The following is a 25,056-nucleotide window of genomic DNA, read 5'->3' on the forward strand; positions in this document are numbered from 1 at the left end:
CTTCAGGTTATCTCTCATGGATAGCCTCATTCAGAATGGGGAATATTGCAGAATAGGAATAAGGGTAGGTCTTAACTTAAAATAAGTTCACGATGTCTGTCTGGCTGTAATTTGACAACTCCTAATTGCCTTACCCACCATTTGGCAGGACGGGACACTTCTCACATTCATGTCATTTCCAAATGAACGTTATTGGTCCAGCCTGAAGACACATTTTACACCTGACCTTAAGGTCATCTGATTGGGATTGCATTAAGACACATGCCAGTCTCTGGTCTTTAGAGGACAGTGGATAGTCAACACTGTGAACACAAAACACCCTGCTGCTGTTCTCTTCTTTTGCCAGTTATATCTGCAAATAAACCAAATTTTCTATGAATTTATAACTTGTCCGTGTGGAGATGTATTCAGTCAGGGTGGAGGGTGGAGGTCTATTCGGTCAGTGTTAAGGTGTATTCAGTCAGGGTGGAGGGTGGAGGTGTATACAAAGATGGAATAGAGGAAGTGAGAGTGTTTAAAAGATGGGGATCCACCAGTAGATGGGGGAAAATTCAGTAGCAGATGCTGTCATACTCAACGATGCAAGAAACAGTGTGAGCATTGTGGATGGACTGGGTGTGTTTGGGCTGATTGTGGATGGGCTGTTTGTGGACGGGCAGACTACAGATTGGATAATTGTGGGCGTGTTGACACATGGCTTAAACTAAGCAGGTACTAAGCAGGTCAGGTTGCCAATTCTACCAAAATTTTGCACTGTTAAAGTTTATGTTCTTTTATTTTTACTCTAGTTTTAGTTGTAGTAAAACAGTCCCCACACGGGCAGTTGGTGATAGAGCCCTACAGACTTACCATCTTTCAGCATGGCTGCTGTGTTATCACCCACTTGTCCTAGAGATGTTCATTGAGCCTCAGTCATGCAACTCTCCATTACTCAGTGGTTAGCGCTCTGGTCTTGTAATTCGGGTATTATCAGTCTGATATTGGTGTCTACTCAAAGTCGTCAAGGTCTGGCTCTCCATGTAAACTGCAGTTTATCCTTGTCCATGTACATGTCACAAATGTTCTACAAGACTGAGTGGCCTGTTCGTGAGAATGATTGGCCTAAGAACTTATCATTTAAAGCCTCAGTCAACAGGAGACATTTTAGTTCATAAAAACGGCAAACTGCTTCATTATGCTTTAACATTACACAGCTTGTTCATATGATGCTAGAAAGATAATAAGGACAACATGAACTGGCTTTTGTCCTTGTTACATGAAGAACCAAAATCGACGACTTTGAGTAGTTTATCCGTGGCCTTGGAGTGACGTAGGTTCTGGACGATATGAACTACTTCTCCAACTGAGCTTGTTTTGGCAACAGGTCTGTCAGTACTGCTACTAGGTTTTAGTTTCTGAATAATTGTGTAAAGATCTTGCATATATACTTCCTGTTGTCCTAATTTTCTTTCTAGCATCATATGAACAAGCTGTGTAATGTTAAATCATAATGAAGAATTTTGGCGTTTTTATGAAATGTCACATGATGACTAAAGTTTTAAATTAGAAGTTCATAGGCCACTCATTCTCACGAACAGGCCACTCAGTCTTGTAGAACATTTGTGACGTGTAATAGTCAGTGTAACTAGTCTTGTAGGGCACTTGTGAGGTGTAATATTCAGTGTAACTACTGTCTTGTAGGGAACGTATGAGGCGTAATAGTCAGTGTAACTAATGTCTTGTAGGGCACTTGTGAGGTGTAATAGTCAGTGTACCTAATATTTTAGTGGAATTGTGAGGTGTAATTCTTGGTGTAAATTGTTCCATCAGTTTCCAGTTTTCAAGTGAATAGGCTTTATTGTAATTTATCTATATACAAGTATATCATGAAGAAAAATGAAGTTCCACCAATTTAAGAGGATAAATGCAGTCAGAGGAAAAGTGTTTAGTGATTTTTTAAAATCTTTTGGCCCTGCAGTGCTAGTATTTATCACTGATGCATTAGCATAGTTACATACTTGCCAGACGGTATAGGTGTGGTTCAATTCATGTGACACATGACTTAGCAAACAGCGACTAAGGCTCCATAGCTCAGTGGTTAGAGCACTGGTCTTGTAAACCAGGGGTTGTGAGTTCAATTCTCACTGGGGCCTGGAGGATGCTTTTGAGGTCAGAATAAAGTACATCCAAGTAAAGGTCAGGTCATCCAGGCAAGGGAATGCTTCAAAATATGAAAAACTTCATCTCAACAGTAACTTAGTTCTCAACAAAGGCATAATGTAGCTATACATTCAGGTTATCTCTCATGGATAGCCTCATTCAGAATGGGGAATATTGCAGAATAGGAATAAGGGTAGGTCTTAACTTAAAATAAGTTCACCATGTCTGTCTGGCTGTAATTTGACAACTCCTAATTGCCTTACCCACCATTTGGCAGGACGGGACACTTCTCACATTCATGTCATTTCCAAATGAACGTTATTGGTCCAGCCTGTAGACACATTTTACACCTGACCTTAAGGTCATCTGATTGGGATTGCTTTAAGACACATGCCAGTCTCTGGTCTTCAGAGGACAGTGGATAGTCAACACTGTGAACACAAAACACCCTGCTGCTGTTCTCTTCTTTTGCCAGTTATATCTGCAAATAAACCAAATTTTCTATGAATTTATAACTTGTCCGTGTGGAGATGTATTCAGTCAGGGTGGAGGGTGGAGGTCTATTCAGTCAGTGTTAAGGTGTATTCAGTCAGGGTGGAGGGTGGAGGTGTATACAAAGATGGAATAGAGGAAGTGAGAGTGTTTAAAAGATGGGGATCCACCAGTAGATGGGGGAAAATTCAGTAGCAGATGCTGTCATACTCAACGATGCAAGAAACAGTGTGAGCATTGTGGATGGACTGGGTGTGTTTGGGCTGATTGTGGATGGGCTGTTTGTGGACGGGCAGACTTCAGATTGGATAATTGTGGGCGTGTTGACACATGGCTTAAACTAAGCAGGTACTAAGCAGGTCAGGTTGCCAATTCTACCAAAACTTTGCACTGTTAAAGTTTATGTTCTTTTATTTTTACTCTAGTTTTAGTTGTAGTAAAACAGTCCCCACACGGGCAGTTGGTGATAGAGCCCTACAGACTTACCATCTTTCAGCATGGCTGCTGTGTTATCACCCACTTGTCCTAGAGATGTTCACTGAGCCTCAGTCATGCAACTCTCCATTACTCAGTGGTTAGCGCTCTGGTCTTGTAATTCAGGTATTATCAGTCTGATATTGGTGTCTACTCAAAGTCGTCAAGGTTTGGCTCTCCATGTAAACTGCAGTTTATCCTTGTCCATGTACATGTCACAAATGTTCTAGAAGACTGAGTGGCCTGTTCGTGAGAATGATTGGCCTAAGAACTTATCATTTAAAGCCTCAGTCAACAGGAGACATTTTAGTTCATAAAAACGGCAAACTGCTTCATTATGCTTTAACATTACACAGCTTGTTCATATGATGCTAGAAAGATAATAAGGACAACATGAACTGGCTTTTGTCCTTGTTACATGAAGAACCAAAAATCGACGACTTTGAGTAGTTTATCCCGTGGCCTTGGAGTGACGTAGGTTCTGGACGATATGAACTACTTCTCCAACTGAGCTTGTTTTGGCAACAGGTCTGTCAGTACTGCTACTAGGTTTTAGTTTCTGAATAATTGTGTAATGATCTTGCATATATACTTCCTGTTGTCCTAATTTTCTTTCTAGCATCATATGAACAAGCTGTGTAATGTTAAATCATAATGAAGAATTTTGGCGTTTTTATGAAATGTCACATGATGACTAAAGTTTTAAATTAGAAGTTCATAGGCCACTCATTCTCACGAACAGGCCACTCAGTCTTGTAGAACATTTGTGACGTGTAATAGTCAGTGTAACTAGTCTTGTAGGGCACTTGTGAGGTGTAATATTCAGTGTAACTACTGTCTTGTAGGGAACGTATGAGGTGTAATAGTCAGTGTAACTAATGTCTTGTAGGGCACTTGTGAGGTGTAATAGTCAGTGTACCTAATATTTTAGTGGAATTGTGAGGTGTAATTCTTGGTGTAAATTGTTCCATTAGTTTCCAGTTTTCAAGTGAATAGGCTTGATTGTAATTTATCTATATACAAGTATATCATGAAGAAAAATGAAGTTCCACCAATTTAAGAGGATAAACGCAGTCAGAGGAAAAGTGATTAGTGATTTTTTAAAATCTTTTGGCCCTGCAGTGCTAGCATTTATCACTGATGCATTAGCATACCTGCTAGATGGTATAGGTGTGGTTCAATTCATGTGACACATGACTTAGCAAACAGTGACTAAGGCTCCATAGCTCAGTGGTTAGAGCACTGGTCTTGTAAACCAGGGGTCGTGAGTTCAATCCTCACTGGGGCCTGGAGGATGCTTTTGAGGTCAGAATAAAGTACATCCAAGTAAAGGTCAGGTCATCCAGGCAAGGGAATGCTTCAAAATATGAACAGATTCAACTCAACACTAACTTAGTTCTCAACAAAGGCATAATGTAGCTATACCTTCAGGTTATCTCTCATGGATAGCCTCATTCAGAATGGGGAATATTGCAGAATAGGAATAAGGGTAGGTCTTAACTTAAAATAAGTTCACCATGTCTGTCTGGCTGTAATTTGACAACTCCTAATTGCCTTACCCACCATTTGGCAGGACGGGACACTTCTCACATTCATGTCATTTCCAAATGAACGTTATTGGTCCAGCCTGAAGACACATTTTACACCTGACCTTAAGGTCATCTGATTGGGATTGCATTAAGACACATGCCAGTCTCTGGTCTTTAGAGGACAGTGGATAGTCAACACTGTGAACACAAAACACCCTGCTGCTGTTCTCTTCTTTTGCCAGTTATATCTGCAAATAAACCAAATTTTCTATGAATTTATAACTTGTCCGTGTGGAGATGTATTCAGTCAGGGTGGAGGGTGGAGGTCTATTCGGTCAGTGTTAAGGTGTATTCAGTCAGGGTGGAGGGTGGAGGTGTATACAAAGATGGAATAGAGGAAGTGAGAGTGTTTAAAAGATGGGGATCCACCAGTAGATGGGGGAAAATTCAGTAGCAGATGCTGTCATACTCAACGATGCAAGAAACAGTGTGAGCATTGTGGATGGACTGGGTGTGTTTGGGCTGATTGTGGATGGGCTGTTTGTGGACGGGCAGACTACAGATTGGATAATTGTGGGCGTGTTGACACATGGCTTAAACTAAGCAGGTACTAAGCAGGTCAGGTTGCCAATTCTACCAAAATTTTGCACTGTTAAAGTTTATGTTCTTTTATTTTTACTCTAGTTTTAGTTGTAGTAAAACAGTCCCCACACGGGCAGTTGGTGATAGAGCCCTACAGACTTACCATCTTTCAGCATGGCTGCTGTGTTATCACCCACTTGTCCTAGAGATGTTCATTGAGCCTCAGTCATGCAACTCTCCATTACTCAGTGGTTAGCGCTCTGGTCTTGTAATTCGGGTATTATCAGTCTGATATTGGTGTCTACTCAAAGTCGTCAAGGTCTGGCTCTCCATGTAAACTGCAGTTTATCCTTGTCCATGTACATGTCACAAATGTTCTACAAGACTGAGTGGCCTGTTCGTGAGAATGATTGGCCTAAGAACTTATCATTTAAAGCCTCAGTCAACAGGAGACATTTTAGTTCATAAAAACGGCAAACTGCTTCATTATGCTTTAACATTACACAGCTTGTTCATATGATGCTAGAAAGATAATAAGGACAACATGAACTGGCTTTTGTCCTTGTTACATGAAGAACCAAAAATCGACGACTTTGAGTAGTTTATCCCGTGGCCTTGGAGTGACGTAGGTTCTGGACGATATGAACTACTTCTCCAACTGAGCTTGTTTTGGCAACAGGTCTGTCAGTACTGCTACTAGGTTTTAGTTTCTGAATAATTGTGTAAAGATCTTGCATATATACTTCCTGTTGTCCTAATTTTCTTTCTAGCATCATATGAACAAGCTGTGTAATGTTAAATCATAATGAAGAATTTTGGCGTTTTTATGAAATGTCACATGATGACTAAAGTTTTAAATTAGAAGTTCATAGGCCACTCATTCTCACGAACAGGCCACTCAGTCTTGTAGAACATTTGTGACGTGTAATAGTCAGTGTAACTAGTCTTGTAGGGCACTTGTGAGGTGTAATATTCAGTGTAACTACTGTCTTGTAGGGAACGTATGAGGTGTAATAGTCAGTGTAACTAATGTCTTGTAGGGCACTTGTGAGGTGTAATAGTCAGTGTACCTAATATTTTAGTGGAATTGTGAGGTGTAATTCTTGGTGTAAATTGTTCCATTAGTTTCCAGTTTTCAAGTGAATAGGCTTGATTGTAATTTATCTATATACAAATATATCATGAAGAAAAATGAAGTTCCACCAATTTAAGAGGATAAACGCAGTCAGAGGAAAAGTGTTTAGTGATTTTTTAAAATCTTTTGGCCCTGCAGTGCTAGCATTTATCACTGATGCATTAGCATAGTTACATACCTGCCAGACGGTATAGGTGTGGTTCAATTCATGTGACACATGACTTAGCAAACAGCGACTAAGGCTCCATAGCTCAGTGGTTAGAGCACTGGTCTTGTAAACCAGGGGTCGTGAGTTCAATCCTCACTGGGGCCTGGAGGATGCTTTTGAGGTCAGAATAAAGTACATCCAAGTAAAGGTCAGGTCATCCAGGCAAGGGAATGCTTCAAAATATGAACAGCTTCAACTCAACACTAACTTAGTTCTCAACAAAGGCATAATGTAGCTATACCTTCAGGTTATCTCTCATGGATAGCCTCATTCAGAATGGGGAATATTGCAGAATAGGAATAAGGGTAGGTCTTAACTTAAAATAAGTTCACGATGTCTGTCTGGCTGTAATTTGACAACTCCTAATTGCCTTACCCACCATTTGGCAGGACGGGACACTTCTCACATTCATGTCATTTCCAAATGAACGTTATTGGTCCAGCCTGAAGACACATTTTACACCTGACCTTAAGGTCATCTGATTGGGATTGCATTAAGACACATGCCAGTCTCTGGTCTTTAGAGGACAGTGGATAGTCAACACTGTGAACACAAAACACCCTGCTGCTGTTCTCTTCTTTTGCCAGTTATATCTGCAAATAAACCAAATTTTCTATGAATTTATAACTTGTCCGTGTGGAGATGTATTCAGTCAGGGTGGAGGGTGGAGGTCTATTCGGTCAGTGTTAAGGTGTATTCAGTCAGGGTGGAGGGTGGAGGTGTATACAAAGATGGAATAGAGGAAGTGAGAGTGTTTAAAAGATGGGGATCCACCAGTAGATGGGGGAAAATTCAGTAGCAGATGCTGTCATACTCAACGATGCAAGAAACAGTGTGAGCATTGTGGATGGACTGGGTGTGTTTGGGCTGATTGTGGATGGGCTGTTTGTGGACGGGCAGACTACAGATTGGATAATTGTGGGCGTGTTGACACATGGCTTAAACTAAGCAGGTACTAAGCAGGTCAGGTTGCCAATTCTACCAAAATTTTGCACTGTTAAAGTTTATGTTCTTTTATTTTTACTCTAGTTTTAGTTGTAGTAAAACAGTCCCCACACGGGCAGTTGGTGATAGAGCCCTACAGACTTACCATCTTTCAGCATGGCTGCTGTGTTATCACCCACTTGTCCTAGAGATGTTCATTGAGCCTCAGTCATGCAACTCTCCATTACTCAGTGGTTAGCGCTCTGGTCTTGTAATTCGGGTATTATCAGTCTGATATTGGTGTCTACTCAAAGTCGTCAAGGTCTGGCTCTCCATGTAAACTGCAGTTTATCCTTGTCCATGTACATGTCACAAATGTTCTACAAGACTGAGTGGCCTGTTCGTGAGAATGATTGGCCTAAGAACTTATCATTTAAAGCCTCAGTCAACAGGAGACATTTTAGTTCATAAAAACGGCAAACTGCTTCATTATGCTTTAACATTACACAGCTTGTTCATATGATGCTAGAAAGATAATAAGGACAACATGAACTGGCTTTTGTCCTTGTTACATGAAGAACCAAAAATCGACGACTTTGAGTAGTTTATCCCGTGGCCTTGGAGTGACGTAGGTTCTGGACGATATGAACTACTTCTCCAACTGAGCTTGTTTTGGCAACAGGTCTGTCAGTACTGCTACTAGGTTTTAGTTTCTGAATAATTGTGTAAAGATCTTGCATATATACTTCCTGTTGTCCTAATTTTCTTTCTAGCATCATATGAACAAGCTGTGTAATGTTAAATCATAATGAAGAATTTTGGCGTTTTTATGAAATGTCACATGATGACTAAAGTTTTAAATTAGAAGTTCATAGGCCACTCATTCTCACGAACAGGCCACTCAGTCTTGTAGAACATTTGTGACGTGTAATAGTCAGTGTAACTAGTCTTGTAGGGCACTTGTGAGGTGTAATATTCAGTGTAACTACTGTCTTGTAGGGAACGTATGAGGTGTAATAGTCAGTGTAACTAATGTCTTGTAGGGCACTTGTGAGGTGTAATAGTCAGTGTACCTAATATTTTAGTGGAATTGTGAGGTGTAATTCTTGGTGTAAATTGTTCCATTAGTTTCCAGTTTTCAAGTGAATAGGCTTGATTGTAATTTATCTATATACAAATATATCATGAAGAAAAATGAAGTTCCACCAATTTAAGAGGATAAACGCAGTCAGAGGAAAAGTGTTTAGTGATTTTTTAAAATCTTTTGGCCCTGCAGTGCTAGCATTTATCACTGATGCATTAGCATAGTTACATACCTGCCAGACGGTATAGGTGTGGTTCAATTCATGTGACACATGACTTAGCAAACAGCGACTAAGGCTCCATAGCTCAGTGGTTAGAGCACTGGTCTTGTAAACCAGGGGTCGTGAGTTCAATCCTCACTGGGGCCTGGAGGATGCTTTTGAGGTCAGAATAAAGTACATCCAAGTAAAGGTCAGGTCATCCAGGCAAGGGAATGCTTCAAAATATGAACAGCTTCAACTCAACACTAACTTAGTTCTCAACAAAGGCATAATGTAGCTATACCTTCAGGTTATCTCTCATGGATAGCCTCATTCAGAATGGGGAATATTGCAGAATAGGAATAAGGGTAGGTCTTAACTTAAAATAAGTTCACGATGTCTGTCTGGCTGTAATTTGACAACTCCTAATTGCCTTACCCACCATTTGGCAGGACGGGACACTTCTCACATTCATGTCATTTCCAAATGAACGTTATTGGTCCAGCCTGAAGACACATTTTACACCTGACCTTAAGGTCATCTGATTGGGATTGCATTAAGACACATGCCAGTCTCTGGTCTTTAGAGGACAGTGGATAGTCAACACTGTGAACACAAAACACCCTGCTGCTGTTCTCTTCTTTTGCCAGTTATATCTGCAAATAAACCAAATTTTCTATGAATTTATAACTTGTCCGTGTGGAGATGTATTCAGTCAGGGTGGAGGGTGGAGGTCTATTCGGTCAGTGTTAAGGTGTATTCAGTCAGGGTGGAGGGTGGAGGTGTATACAAAGATGGAATAGAGGAAGTGAGAGTGTTTAAAAGATGGGGATCCACCAGTAGATGGGGGAAAATTCAGTAGCAGATGCTGTCATACTCAACGATGCAAGAAACAGTGTGAGCATTGTGGATGGACTGGGTGTGTTTGGGCTGATTGTGGATGGGCTGTTTGTGGACGGGCAGACTACAGATTGGATAATTGTGGGCGTGTTGACACATGGCTTAAACTAAGCAGGTACTAAGCAGGTCAGGTTGCCAATTCTACCAAAATTTTGCACTGTTAAAGTTTATGTTCTTTTATTTTTACTCTAGTTTTAGTTGTAGTAAAACAGTCCCCACACGGGCAGTTGGTGATAGAGCCCTACAGACTTACCATCTTTCAGCATGGCTGCTGTGTTATCACCCACTTGTCCTAGAGATGTTCATTGAGCCTCAGTCATGCAACTCTCCATTACTCAGTGGTTAGCGCTCTGGTCTTGTAATTCGGGTATTATCAGTCTGATATTGGTGTCTACTCAAAGTCGTCAAGGTCTGGCTCTCCATGTAAACTGCAGTTTATCCTTGTCCATGTACATGTCACAAATGTTCTACAAGACTGAGTGGCCTGTTCGTGAGAATGATTGGCCTAAGAACTTATCATTTAAAGCCTCAGTCAACAGGAGACATTTTAGTTCATAAAAACGGCAAACTGCTTCATTATGCTTTAACATTACACAGCTTGTTCATATGATGCTAGAAAGATAATAAGGACAACATGAACTGGCTTTTGTCCTTGTTACATGAAGAACCGTGGCCTTGGAGTGACGTAGGTTCTGGACGATATGAACTACTTCTCCAACTGAGCTTGTTTTGGCAACAGGTCTGTCAGTACTGCTACTAGGTTTTAGTTTCTGAATAATTGTGTAAAGATCTTGCATATATACTTCCTGTTGTCCTAATTTTCTTTCTAGCATCATATGAACAAGCTGTGTAATGTTAAATCATAATGAAGAATTTTGGCATTTTTATGAAATGTCACATGATGACTAAAGTTTTAAATTAGAAGTTCATAGGCCACTCATTCTCACGAACAGGCCACTCAGTCTTGTAGAACATTTGTGACGTGTAATAGTCAGTGTAACTAGTCTTGTAGGGCACTTGTGAGGTGTAATATTCAGTGTAACTACTGTCTTGTAGGGAACGTATGAGGCGTAATAGTCAGTGTAACTAATGTCTTGTAGGGCACTTGTGAGGTGTAATAGTCAGTGTACCTAATATTTTAGTGGAATTGTGAGGTGTAATTCTTGGTGTAAATTGTTCCATCAGTTTCCAGTTTTCAAGTGAATAGGCTTTATTGTAATTTATCTATATACAAGTATATCATGAAGAAAAATGAAGTTCCACCAATTTAAGAGGATAAATGCAGTCAGAGGAAAAGTGTTTAGTGATTTTTTAAAATCTTTTGGCCCTGCAGTGCTAGTATTTATCACTGATGCATTAGCATAGTTACATACTTGCCAGACGGTATAGGTGTGGTTCAATTCATGTGACACATGACTTAGCAAACAGCGACTAAGGCTCCATAGCTCAGTGGTTAGAGCACTGGTCTTGTAAACCAGGGGTTGTGAGTTCAATTCTCACTGGGGCCTGGAGGATGCTTTTGAGGTCAGAATAAAGTACATCCAAGTAAAGGTCAGGTCATCCAGGCAAGGGAATGCTTCAAAATATGAAAAACTTCATCTCAACAGTAACTTAGTTCTCAACAAAGGCATAATGTAGCTATACATTCAGGTTATCTCTCATGGATAGCCTCATTCAGAATGGGGAATATTGCAGAATAGGAATAAGGGTAGGTCTTAACTTAAAATAAGTTCACCATGTCTGTCTGGCTGTAATTTGACAACTCCTAATTGCCTTACCCACCATTTGGCAGGACGGGACACTTCTCACATTCATGTCATTTCCAAATGAACGTTATTGGTCCAGCCTGTAGACACATTTTACACCTGACCTTAAGGTCATCTGATTGGGATTGCTTTAAGACACATGCCAGTCTCTGGTCTTCAGAGGACAGTGGATAGTCAACACTGTGAACACAAAACACCCTGCTGCTGTTCTCTTCTTTTGCCAGTTATATCTGCAAATAAACCAAATTTTCTATGAATTTATAACTTGTCCGTGTGGAGATGTATTCAGTCAGGGTGGAGGGTGGAGGTCTATTCAGTCAGTGTTAAGGTGTATTCAGTCAGGGTGGAGGGTGGAGGTGTATACAAAGATGGAATAGAGGAAGTGAGAGTGTTTAAAAGATGGGGATCCACCAGTAGATGGGGGAAAATTCAGTAGCAGATGCTGTCATACTCAACGATGCAAGAAACAGTGTGAGCATTGTGGATGGACTGGGTGTGTTTGGGCTGATTGTGGATGGGCTGTTTGTGGACGGGCAGACTTCAGATTGGATAATTGTGGGCGTGTTGACACATGGCTTAAACTAAGCAGGTACTAAGCAGGTCAGGTTGCCAATTCTACCAAAACTTTGCACTGTTAAAGTTTATGTTCTTTTATTTTTACTCTAGTTTTAGTTGTAGTAAAACAGTCCCCACACGGGCAGTTGGTGATAGAGCCCTACAGACTTACCATCTTTCAGCATGGCTGCTGTGTTATCACCCACTTGTCCTAGAGATGTTCACTGAGCCTCAGTCATGCAACTCTCCATTACTCAGTGGTTAGCGCTCTGGTCTTGTAATTCAGGTATTATCAGTCTGATATTGGTGTCTACTCAAAGTCGTCAAGGTTTGGCTCTCCATGTAAACTGCAGTTTATCCTTGTCCATGTACATGTCACAAATGTTCTAGAAGACTGAGTGGCCTGTTCGTGAGAATGATTGGCCTAAGAACTTATCATTTAAAGCCTCAGTCAACAGGAGACATTTTAGTTCATAAAAACGGCAAACTGCTTCATTATGCTTTAACATTACACAGCTTGTTCATATGATGCTAGAAAGATAATAAGGACAACATGAACTGGCTTTTGTCCTTGTTACATGAAGAACCAAAAATCGACGACTTTGAGTAGTTTATCCCGTGGCCTTGGAGTGACGTAGGTTCTGGACGATATGAACTACTTCTCCAACTGAGCTTGTTTTGGCAACAGGTCTGTCAGTACTGCTACTAGGTTTTAGTTTCTGAATAATTGTGTAAAGATCTTGCATATATACTTCCTGTTGTCCTAATTTTCTTTCTAGCATCATATGAACAAGCTGTGTAATGTTAAATCATAATGAAGAATTTTGGCGTTTTTATGAAATGTCACATGATGACTAAAGTTTTAAATTAGAAGTTCATAGGCCACTCATTCTCACAAACAGGCCACTCAGTCTTGTAGAACATTTGTGACGTGTAATAGTCAGTGTAACTAGTCTTGTAGGGCACTTGTGAGGTGTAATATTCAGTGTAACTACTGTCTTGTAGGGAACGTATGAGGTGTAATAGTCAGTGTAACTAATGTCTTGTAGGGCACTTGTGAGGTGTAATAGTCAGTGTACCTAATATTTTAGTGGAATTGTGAGGTGTAATTCTTGGTGTAAATTGTTCCATCAGTTTCCAGTTTTCAAGTGAATAGGCTTTATTGTAATTTATCTATATACAAGTATATCATGAAGAAAAATGAAGTTCCACCAATTTAAGAGGATAAATGCAGTCAGAGGAAAAGTGTTTAGTGATTTTTTAAAATCTTTTGGCCCTGCAGTGCTAGCATTTATCACTGATGCCTTAGCATAGTTACATACCTGCCAGACGGTATAGGTGTGGTTCAATTCATGTGACGGGTGAGCCCTTCATGGTGACACATGACTTATCAGTCTGATATTGGTGTCTACTCAAAGTCGTCAAGGTCTGGTTCTCCATGATGGACTGGGTGTGTTTCGGCTAATTGTGGATGGATTGTATGCTTCTCTTAGCGAATGCCTTCTAAAACCAAACTTAGCAATTAGCAAAGTGATTGACTCGGCCACAAATCATCTAGACCCTACCTCTACTGGCTTCATATGTGCTTCCCAACCAATTACCCTCACCTCAGCCACAGAGGCTGCGTATTTTGGCTTCTGTCTTTCAAAGAGATAAACGATGCCATCTACTAACTTGTGTCTGACCACTGACACTCTGCCCTTCCTTCACAAACCTAATAGACCAGTTCCCACTTCTGCATGGAAGCAAATTAACCATCGTACGCATTGTTGAATAAACACACCAAAGAATTCAAGCCCCTGATTCTGCCTCCACCTATAACGTCCCTTAGATAGATGAACTCTGCAGCCTGATAAAATGTCCCTCAAAGTAGCAACTCCAGTACACACACTGCTTTTTGTTGTCACCATCTACATGGATTGGCTCTCTATAAACCTTACATTGTTTGGTTTGTAGAGGGACATGCAGTTTCTTTATCTTCACGTGGCATTGCTCTCACACCCTGTCGTATCTTCTCTCTCTCATTCTTTCAGGATGAAAAATCTTCTCACACTGCAAACTGAACCAGAGACCACCTCTTTTGGTAGGACCAAATTTTGATCCTTTGGTTCAAACCAATGTACAAAGGCACCTTTCACACCTGCTATTTTGGTTTGGAACAAACAGAAAAGTCAGAAGCTCTGAACCAAACAAGAGTCATGGAAGCACATCTTTCCTTTCTCGACATCTTCCAACTTCAGCCACTGAACTTGTTTTACTTGAGTGCCTTCCACTTCCTGCTCTTGAATAAAGTTCTCATCAACATCATTGCTGGTAATGCTGCCTTGCTGAATGCCTTCCATGAATCACCTGACTTCTGCAGTCAGAGAAAAAATAATTAGTGCGTCTATGAATCGTTTGGTGCTACAGTGCTAGCATTTATCACTGATGCATTAGCATAGTTAAATACCTGCCAGGCGGTCTAGGTGTGGTTCAATTCATGTGACGAGGTGAGCCCTTCATGATGACGCGTGATAAAAGGCAAGTGAGTAAGGCTCTATAGCTCAGTGGTCTTGTAAACCAGGTGTCATGAGTTCAAAGCTCACTGGGGCCTGCCTGATGCTTTTGAGGTCAAGATAAAGGGCCACCAAAGAAAAATTCAAGATTAACATTATACAATAAGACCCCATTTAATCCAGTAATGAAAAACAGCACACTTGAGTACTCTGATGGAAGGCATAGGGAGAGAGTCGCAGACATTCTGCCTTAGCTGAGATCCATCTGAAAGCAAGAGGTGTAGCAACATATAGCAGTGACACCAGCTCATACAATATAACTGCTGGGAATTTGTATTTCATCAATATATTTATGCAATGATACCCATTTTATAAATAGTGATTCATTTCTAAGCAACATCAAGGGCAAAGTCTTTGCCTCATGCAAAATGCCTGAAGATGTACCCACACCGTTCACAGGGTTGGTATTTCTCATAATTATCTAGCTGTGGTTCCTTTAAATCCTCTGTGGACCATCTCACAGATTAATGGGTATTTTATTTGAAATTCAATTGAAATTACTAATTGGGTGAAATGCTCACTGCCTTATGCTTATCATATAATAAAAACAATTAATGAAACCCTGATCTGTTTTCATATATTCAACAGCTTAAGAGACCATTTTAACAGTGGCAACAGCAGGGGGTAGCAAAACACAGCCAAAGCTCAAACATATCAATGAACATGCACTGCAGGCTTCTTTAAGTTATGGCTTCATATCCAAACAAGACAAACATTCTTACCAAGCAAATTAAACTTATGATACTGATCCATTAGACCGACCTGTCAGAATGAGTCTTAAAAGTACAATTTACTCATATTTGGACAACAAACCATACAAAAACTACAGATATCAGCAATATAGAAATTAACATTATAAACAACTACACTGTCAAGGACTAAACTCCTCATTAGGCTGCTGTCTACCTTTATTTACATACCTAGCAGCAGGGCTGCACAATGCATCGTTGTTAACTGTTCTCGCAATATTGGTCTTTGCAATAGTGATACTGTTGCAAAGTGGGGCCTGCAATATGCAAATAAGTCCTCCACCAAATCACAAATCCACAAATATCAGTGCTTCCAACTGAGCATGCTGTGTGCATTTTGCAACATGCCATTATTGTCCACATGTGCAGCTGTCCGGGGTGTTTTGCTGAGTGCCGGGTGCTTTCTTAAGGCACTACGCAGGAGGCCTTTCGCAGGGCCAGGTATCCCGCCACCACGTCCGAGGGTAGCAGGCGGATGTATGAGAACTCTTCAGATGAGGTGAAGCGTAGTTTAGTTTGAGGGTCTGTGTAGTTTGCCTGAGGGAAGAAAAGTGGCCCAAAACCATTAACAACACAGTCGAGGAATTTTACAAACACAGGTTTATTACCTGAGCCACACCGGCTTACAGAGCATGGTAAGGTGAGCTATCTACCCACACCGATAAGGAATGGGCTTCATTCGCACAACGCACTCAATGAGTCTCAATCACACAACGCACACTCACCGGTAAGCCTGAAATATCAGAGTACTTCTTAGGAGGCTTCAGGGAAGGTGGTGCATCTATATTATAATCTGTCAGAAGTAGTGAGGAGAGAATAGAATTCTAGAAGATGATGATTTCAATTCTTTAAAAAAACCACAACCCATTTAAACTTAGGTTGGCGAGTTTGGACTCAGGCTTACAGCTGGGATGGCTGATGTTCCAGGGCAGTGCTCTCTCCACTGCCTGAATCTGCTTCAGGTTCTTCCATGTCCGGTTCTTCTTCCCTGCCGCCGCCCCTCCGATACCGGAGTGCTACAGAAAGAAGAGAGGCGTGGATCAAATGAAATGGTATCGTGTTCACGGTTACGTAGTAGCCAGTGCAGCATACTATGTCAAGCTTACAGGCTTGTGCCTCCGTTTTGAATTTGGCTGCGTAACTTGAGGTTCTGTCTAAATTCTTACCACAAAGCCGGGATCTTTAAAAGACAGACGCTTGCCAACAGGTTCTGCAACCGGCACAGTGACATCTACTGCAGTAACCAACCTTACATCTGCTGAATCAAACGGCGCAACCTGAAACACAAATAAAACCAACTATTGGGGGGACGAATAAACAATCTAAACCAAACAGGTCTGGTGAAAGGACTATAGACAGCTATCATGTCTGGAATGCTGCATCTGACTGCTAACACTAGCAAACCGATAAAAAGGCTCTCTTAATTCCACCGAGTTTACCTGGCTTTGGTTAGGCCCTACAGCTGACTGCAGTTTTTTCCTTTTGCTGTTACTGTTGTTGGATTGCGGCGCTGGGTGGACGGCTGGACTAGCGGCTCTTTTCTTGCCTCTCGCCTGAGCGGTTGATGCAACTGTTAAAAATTTAACGTTTCCGGTGGCCGCCGAACTTATCTCTCCGGTGATAGATGTTCCTGTTGTGAACGGTGCAGCCATTTAATTGAGGTAAGTGATAAACATAAAGCACGCACGGTTCTCTATTACTACATACCACCAAATATAACTTGCTTGTAACCCGGAAGTAACAAAAGGAACTATGTATGCGAGATTACTGTCCGTCTCATTTCTATCTCCAGTAATATGTTCCGCTATAGTTTTAATTCTGCTCTAAGACAAGGTTCTAAAAATACATTAGATAAAATAATTTGTGTACCGTGTGCTTATTTGATTATACTACTCACGTTTAATTTGGCAAACTATGCATTATATGCTAAATATAGATGTAATTGTATAAAAAATGAGGAAGAAGATAATGAAATATTTTCTATAAGATATGGACACTGCACTCAGACTAATGATTCCCTAATAAGGGCTAAATGTAATTTGAATCACGGCCAATGCATTTTCTTTTCCCTCTAGTAAGAGTTAAGTATGAAGTATGATTTATGCTGTATAACAAGCTACCCCATTATGGAATAAGGGACAATAATGAAATTTACATTTCAATGTCATATACTGCCCTGGAACAAAAATGACTAATTAACTTTGGGCAGAAACAGCTATGCAGGTATAGGTAAGGTATAGATAAGCATCGGAGACAATTTATTCTTTTCTGAGTTACAGTATTTACCACAGATCTCACAAAAGAAAAAACTTTAAAAACACACACAGATACACAGAACAATCTAATATTCATACCACAGTAATATTCATTATTCATACTACAGTAATATCATTTGGAAGATTTATGGTTCCAACATTGCACAGGATGAATAACATCTTTGTCATCCTCCTTTCCTTTATCCTCTCTTTCCCTCTATACTTTTTTTAAATTTTTTATATGAAAAGAGAGAGAGAGAGAGAGAGAGAGAGAGAGAGAGAGAGAGAGAAAAGTTTTTAAAAACGATGAAATTACACCATGTAATATTATAGGGTTCCACCACACTCCCTCAGCATCCAACCAGTCACAGGGAAGAGACCACACCCATATGAGCACCAATCCCAGATCCTGATCACACCACACCTCCATGTCCCTCCAATCACGTTTTTGTTCATCCTCACCAGAATATAGATCATCACTTACACACCTGTTTTCAATCTGCTTCTCCCTACATAAACCCCTCTCCCCTTTCAGCAGAATGCTTTGCAATAGTTGTTCATACATTGCTGCATTCTGAATTCTTTTGGGTTACTTTGCTTTAAAGTGAATCCATATGTATTGTATTTAGCTGTAAAGGAAGGATTCCCTGTGGTCAGAGGTGGAATAAAAGCAAATAAACAAATGGTAGTTTTATTTTAAATGCAAACAGAGAGAAAATTCCTCTTCAATGCATCTTTATTTTCATTTTCTGTTACCTTGTGTTTGTTTTGCATGCCACTGTTTACTATTTGAAAAAGAAAAGTCTGTTCATCACAGAACCACCTGCTTCAGGTTTTTCTCCAGAAGTTCCCAAAGAACACAAGGAAGAGATAACAGCTGCCTGCATGCAGAGATGGGATTTAAAAAAAAGAAAATGGGAGTTTCGTATTATGCAGTTATTAGTGTGTTATGGGAATTGCAGAATTTACAAATTCCCACTCCAGCTGGATATGCTGACATAATTTTAAAAATACTTGTATGTTAAGTGTAAACATAGCATGTAAACAAACAAACAAAAAAACCTTGCTCATCTTAAATTAGTGACCGGGTCTTTGATTTTAGTAGTTAGTACATTGCATTTAAAGTGTCTGATTTGTTTGGCATGTTACGCAGAGTTGGGCATTTTTCTTCAAACTCAAACATTACATATTCACCTGTATTTGTACTATGAGGACCATTTAGAGGACACTTTTACCTGTGTTTGCACTATGAGGACCGTTAAGAGGACACCTTTACCTGTGTTTGCACTATGAGGACTGTTAAGAGGACACCTTTACCTGTGTTTGCACTATGAGGACCATGAAGCAAATGACCATGAAGCAAATAAGCAAATGATAGAAATTGCTGCATAGAATTTCCATTACTGAATGAATGAATTGTATTGCATAAAGTAATATCACAAATCGTGTGTATGTGCATGTGTGCACACTTGCACACAATCTCTCATACACACACACACACACACACACACACACACACACTTACTTTTATATTGCAATTTTGAATTTGTAGCCTTTGATTTCTGATTGTACTTTCCTAGTTTTGTGTGAGCTGACCCACAGCAAGAGCTTCTGTGAATGTGTATGTTAATAACAATAACAGATGTGGAGAGGAGACATGAGCATACTTGACATCTTTTCATATTTTATAATGACAACGTTGTTGTTATAACGATGAATACAGTACATAAATAAACTGTAGCTACAGGTGGCATGTAGCAGGTTCAGTTGCAAACAAGCATGCATTTTTTATGAGCAAACCTGAACTGCAGTACGTCGGAGAAGTGATCCCTTCCCTAGGCCACTGTTCCTAAACACGCACTTATTCAGCAAATATTACATGACTGACACACACACGCACGCATTCACGCAGCTCCCTTAGTGATGCAGTGTCTAATACTATCAAAGTGGGTTTCAGCTCTTATTATGGAAACAGGAAACAAAACCGCTGAAAATATTGTTTATGCTTTCGATAGTAATGTGTGCACAGTAAAATAAATTCCATTTTACTGTTTATTTACACTACTTATTTCTAATTTGTCAATTCGTTCTAGATGATAACTGTTCATTGTTTACCAAAAATTGTTCACCATAAAGTCATGCTTAAGCTAAGTAGCCAAAACAACTAACGCTTGGAGTGGCGGTTGAAGATCATGTGACCAACAGAAGGCAGAACTTGAAGACCATGTGATCAACATAGGGCAGAGATTGAGGACCAAGTGACCCATGGGGTACTCTACTATCACCAGACAAGGTGACACTGACCAACTGGAATGACAAAGAATCTCATAGAGATGGGCCACTGTGTTCTAACTGAAGAGATACTCATATTTCACACAGTGGGGTGTCAGCACACCCAGCTAACGTCAATACAGCCTTAAAATGTAGCCAACTCATTAAATTAATTGAAAACATAATTTCACGTAGTCAACAAAACTCCTCAAAGCATACGAATTAATAGTCTGGAGTGTTTTTGCTTCAGTATGCAGTACACTACCCTCTATTACTTGAGAATGTTATGGATATTGAAAACATTCATTTGCTGAACATTCTGTTAGTGCTTTCTCTCAGATTGTAGCCTTCAAAAAGCTAGGGAATTTAGCTTCATAATTATACAGTCTGTTTCCATTATGAATATTACAACTGATGAGATGAAATGGTTTGACACTTCTAATGATTAACCTAGGCTACTAAATTACAACCTCTCCCGAGGTCAGTCGTAGATGTCAGAAAAAAAAGCAAGATGTAAACATGATAGCTATTAGTTTACCAAAGTAGCTATGTTAGCTATAGGTAGCTAGATGTGTTAGCTAGCTATGCAAGCCGTCTAGCCAGCAGTATAACTATAAAATAGCAGTGTTTAATCACCTGAGGTCATAATTTCTCATGCAGTTTTAGGCTTTGACACATAAGGAATGGAGAGCTGAAGGCTTGAAAACATGACTACAACACCCTACAAAAAACGTTAAAATGTTGTTTGACTAAATTTAGCATCTGATTTTAAAAAATGTAGTCTTTGTTTCCTTCTTTTATGTGTTTCTGTATTTATATAATACTGTTTAATATACAGGCTAATACCTGATATTATCTGTATGTATTTTGAGAGGAATCAAACTTGGAAAAGACCGCCAATTATGCTCCTAACAGTTGAAACAAGAGAAAGAGGTGGACACGATCACAAGAATCATGAACAAGCTATAATGAAGAAGTCTGAAGATCCAATCAGAAGGCAGGAAAACGTGGCAAAAAAATCTATATAGTTGCCAGGAGATGGAATTGAGTTGATGGCACTTAATAATAATAATAATAATAATAATAATAATAATAATAATAATAATAATAATAAACAAAATAATGAGATAGCACTAAAAGGATAGCCTCATTAAAAAAGAAATGCATGGCTACATAAAACATGACATTTGAACGACTTTCAATGTCATATGTACATGTAGTTTTGCCTGCACACACAATATCTGTACATGCAATTTCATCTGTTCACACAATGTCGTCTGTACACATAATTTTGTTTGTACAAGCAATATTGTCTGTACACATAATTTCATCTGTACATACAATGTCATCTATACACGTAATTTTGTCCATACATGCAATATTGTCTCTACATACAATTGTCTATACATATATTTTCATCTGTACATGCAACATCATATATACAATATCATCTATACATGTAATTTCCTTTGTATATACAATACCATCTATACATGTAATTTTGTTTGTACATGCAATGTCATCTGTTCATATATTTGTACATACAATATCTGTGCATGCAATATTGTCTGTACACGCAATATCATCTGTACATGTAATTTTGTTTGTACATGCAATGTCATTTATACACATACTTTTTTCCCTACATGCAATATCTGTACACATAATTTTGTCTGCATATGCATTGTCATCTGGACATGTAATTGCGTCTTTACAAGCAATTTTCTACACATATTTTCATCCTTACACGCAATATCAAACATGCAATGTCATCTATACATGTAATTTCATTTGTATATGCAATACCATTGGTACACATAATTTCATCTAAACATGCAATGGTATCTGTACACACAATGTGATATGTACATGCAATATCATCTGTACAGGCAATTTTGTCTGTACAAACAAAGTCTGTAATGCAATTTTGTCTGTACATGTCATTTTTTTTCTGTACATGCAATATCATATGTACAGGTAATTTTGTCTATACATGCAATTTCAGCTGTACATGCAATATCTGTTTATGCAATATCATCTGTACATGTATGTTCTGTACACGCAATATCTGTACATGCAATTTTGTCTGTACATGCAATATATTATGTACACGCAATATCATCTGTACACGCAATACCATCTGTACATGCACAATCATTTGTACACGTAATTTTGTTTGTACACCCAATTTTGTCTTTACATGCAATTGTCTGTACATGTATTTTCATCTGTACATGCAATATTGTCTATACACATAATTACGTCTATATAAGCAATACAATCTGTACATGTACATTTGTCTATACATGTCGTCTGTACACACAATGCCATCTGTACACTCAAGTTTGCCTGTACACGCAATATCGTCTTACACAGAATTTTTTCTCTACATTCAATATCTGAACAAATTATTTTGTCTGCATATGAAATGTCTGTGCATGCAATTTCATCTGTACTTGTCTTTTCACGCAATTCTATTAATGATAATAATAATAATAATAGAGTTCTAAACTTTCAAGGGTGTAGATGAGTGTTTTTTCTTTGAGTTTCCTAAATTCATTGCTGCCATAACAAGCACAGGCAGTGCAAACAGATATGTCATTAATGCAGTGTCCATTAGTATTAAAATGCCTTGCCACTGGAAACAACTAATCCTTAACTCTGATGGTCTGAAGGTGTTCAACAAATCGATCAGCAAGCCCTCTCTTGGCTTCTCCAATATAAAACTGAGTACATCTCTTACAAGTAATACACTAGACAACTCCCACAGTGGTGCATGAGGAGGAATGAGTGATGGCCATTGATCCTTTTGACCCACTTTAGTGGCTGTGCTAATATATTTACATGTAGCACATGTAGCGGTTGCAGGCTACAGTACCACAGCCATTATTTGAATGATCATTTATCTTACTCTTGACAAGCCTAATATCTGTCTGTAAAGCGTCCTTGAGTCTGCGAAAGGCGCTATACACATGTAAATAATAATAATAATAATAATAATAATAATAAGAATAATAAAATATTTTATGTTTTTGTCTCGTTTGTAGGGGATCTTAAATTTGATTTGTAGGCATTTAAAAAGCAGGTTGGGGTCAGAATTCTGTGTGTATTTAATCTTGATTTTTATATTATCTATTTCTTCATTGCTGTTTATGGATTCTTCGAACGTAACCGCTAACATTATATATATATATATATATATATATATATATATATATATATATATATATATATATATATGCATACACATACATACACACAATAAATGTGTGTGTGTGTGTGTGTGTAACCTAGCAGTTACGTTTTAAGAATCCATATCCATCAGCTTAATAAACCTCCATAAACTTACCTTTGCAAGGTGTGTGGAAAGTCCTTTAAACGCATATATATGACACACACCTTGCAAAGTCCCTGGAGTCTGCCAGGACATCCTATAACGTTTGGGCGACCCTAAAACGTTCAGAGGACGTTCGCGGTGTACGATGTTCGGAAGGCATATTATTGTTAGCTGGGTAACGGATGTTCTAACATCCTTAGCTTCAGAAACTTTCCGGTTCCAACCTGCATCCAGAAGCATATTCTGAAATGATAAAATAACCTGGACTTCTGTGAGCAAACATGACAGAAAGGGCCATGAACTCGTCTGCGAGTTGGACAGTTTTCTTCCGGGTTGAAGTGATGGGCGGATGCGAGGGTTCCTCCGGCTCCTCCGCCACCGATGTAGACCAGGCAGCGGCGCTCAGCGCTTCAGCCGGAGTCGAGTGCAAATAACATGGACTGTCCGCCCTCCATCCTCGGCTAATTTAGTATTTCATTACCATCAACGGGACCGACTGCGCACGGCGAACTGGTAGGTCGCCATTTCTCTCTGAAGGGGCCGACGATATCCCACGAATAGCGATCTGTTTCAGGTCCTAGTTTCCCCCCTCATTCCCGGATTTTGTTTTGAGGCACTGCCATCTCGGGATTTGTTTTTTTCCCCCAGACTGTTAAGCCCACATCCTCGGTGGGACACTGCTCGCCAGCGGTCTTGAACGTTTCTCTCACGGCTCTAAGGCTGCGAGAAACACTTTAACAAGCGCGGCACACTAACGGCCAACGGACGTCGGTTCCTCACACGGGGGACTGGCTTTGCCAGCTAAGTAAAAGGACATTTTTTCTGCTCTTCAGACCGTTTTAATCTTGTCACAGAAGAGGTAGGGGGAAAGCGGAATGCGACTTTTTCAGCCTCTGTGATATTCACAAGCCATTGCAAAGGTATGTGCCCGCCGATATTTGCACAGATTATCTAGATCTTTAGTGTGCATTGGGTGAACTTGGACTCTGATCTAGACTCCCCTGACTTCGACGAGCTCTTCTGACTATTATTGAGCATAAAAGGAGCGACGACCTGAGATTTACTTTGTAGTTGCTCTCCGTGGTTTTCTTTTTGAGAGAGAGAACGTGTTGGCTTTACGATAGCATTCAACTGTGCGCCTCGTCGTGTTTACAGAATTATATTGTGCAGTTTTCGTTCTGAAGCAGATTTATGGTCTGGTCTGATTTTTATCCTCTTTTGATTTTGTCCACCGTCTCATACTATCTGTGTTAAACATGTGGTGATAGTTGCAAAATTTCACCAACTGAAGCAACTTAACTGACTAACTGACATCAGATGGAAGGGCAGGCGGTGGCCTTGGTCACGGAGCATAAAAGTCCTCTGCCATCAAGGACATCAGCACAGCGTGAACTGTTCAGAAAGTTGTCCATCACGCTTACAGCACACGACATCCTCCAGTTGTGTCCAGTTCGACGACCGACCCCATCTTTAGGCTTGATTACATTTGGACCTCTGTGGATGGAGCCTCTTTGATGGCCCGATAGAATGATTGATGGTTGACTGTGTAGTCAGAAGATGCTCTTATGTGTCATTAATCACCCGAAAGACCATTAGGAGATGAGAGTGGAGCTGGCATTTGATTGGCCCCTGGAGTCCACATAGCCAGCAGATGATTGGCCCCTGGAGTCTGCAGGGCCAGGACAGACACTGGCCAGGCAGGAGAGGCTGAGGGAACTAGTGTGTTGTTAGTATTAGAGGAGTGTGTGTGTGTGTGTGTGTGTGTGTGTGTGTGTGTGTGTGTGTGTGTGTGGGTGGGTGTGTGTGAGAGAGAGGAGAGAATGGTCTATCCATTATTTATCAGCTTAGCCTTTGCTAGGCTTAAGCCCCTATACCAGCGGTGACGTGTGTGATTTGGAAGGA

The 25,056-nt window shown here is 39.9% G+C and overlaps 1 protein-coding gene, 1 long non-coding RNA gene and 5 other non-coding genes across 11 annotated transcripts in view; 6 read left to right on the forward strand and 1 right to left on the reverse strand.

The window, feature by feature from the left end:
* Positions 1 to 2,059: 2,059 nt before the first annotated feature.
* trnat-ugu lies at positions 2,060 to 2,132 on the forward strand. Its single transcript has one exon. It is a non-coding gene; the product is annotated as a tRNA-Thr (tRNA).
* A 2,189-nt stretch (positions 2,133 to 4,321) lies between these two features.
* Positions 4,322 to 4,394, forward strand: trnat-ugu. Its single transcript has one exon. It is a non-coding gene; the product is annotated as a tRNA-Thr (tRNA).
* Positions 4,395 to 6,591: 2,197 nt separating this feature from the next.
* trnat-ugu lies at positions 6,592 to 6,664 on the forward strand. Its single transcript has one exon. It is a non-coding gene; the product is annotated as a tRNA-Thr (tRNA).
* A 2,197-nt stretch (positions 6,665 to 8,861) lies between these two features.
* trnat-ugu lies at positions 8,862 to 8,934 on the forward strand. Its single transcript has one exon. It is a non-coding gene; the product is annotated as a tRNA-Thr (tRNA).
* A 2,167-nt stretch (positions 8,935 to 11,101) lies between these two features.
* trnat-ugu lies at positions 11,102 to 11,174 on the forward strand. The gene has a single exon. It is a non-coding gene; the product is annotated as a tRNA-Thr (tRNA).
* A 3,457-nt stretch (positions 11,175 to 14,631) lies between these two features.
* ino80c (INO80 complex subunit C) lies at positions 14,632 to 17,029 on the reverse strand. The gene is made up of 5 exons (XM_027001095.2): positions 16,731 to 17,029; positions 16,458 to 16,568; positions 16,196 to 16,307; positions 16,017 to 16,084; positions 14,632 to 15,828 (listed from the first exon to the last, which is right to left on the reverse strand). Exons 1-5 carry the CDS (start codon positions 16,941 to 16,943, stop codon positions 15,697 to 15,699), a joined length of 636 nt encoding a protein of 211 aa, XP_026856896.2. The 5' UTR covers positions 16,944 to 17,029; the 3' UTR covers positions 14,632 to 15,696.
* A 6,191-nt stretch (positions 17,030 to 23,220) lies between these two features.
* Positions 23,221 to 25,056, forward strand: part of LOC118241285 — a 39,756-nt gene continuing 37,920 nt past the window's right edge. For 2 of the 5 annotated variants that reach the window (XR_004775968.1, XR_004775969.1), the window contains exon 1: positions 23,239 to 24,074. This is a non-coding gene — a long non-coding RNA (uncharacterized LOC118241285). Of the gene's footprint in view, positions 24,075 to 25,056 lie in introns of all 5 variants that reach the window. The other 3 variants (XR_004775972.1, XR_004775971.1, XR_004775970.1) reach the window with 3 other exon arrangements.

This window comes from Electrophorus electricus, chromosome 5, assembly GCF_013358815.1.
Source record: "Electrophorus electricus isolate fEleEle1 chromosome 5, fEleEle1.pri, whole genome shotgun sequence".
NCBI lineage: Eukaryota > Metazoa > Chordata > Actinopteri > Gymnotiformes > Gymnotidae > Electrophorus > Electrophorus electricus.

Coding starts and splice junctions, on each gene's coding strand:
- ino80c (XM_027001095.2), bottom strand. CDS start 16,943: ATGGCTGCACCGTTCACAACAGGAACATCTATCACCGGAGAGATAAGT. Junction 16,569..16,730: donor TAGGGCCTAACCAAAGCCAG/GTAAACTCGGTG, acceptor TTTGTGTTTCAG/GTTGCGCCGTTTGATTCAGC. Junction 15,829..16,016: donor CTGATATTTCAGGCTTACCG/GTGAGTGTGCGT, acceptor TTCTTCCCTCAG/GCAAACTACACAGACCCTCA.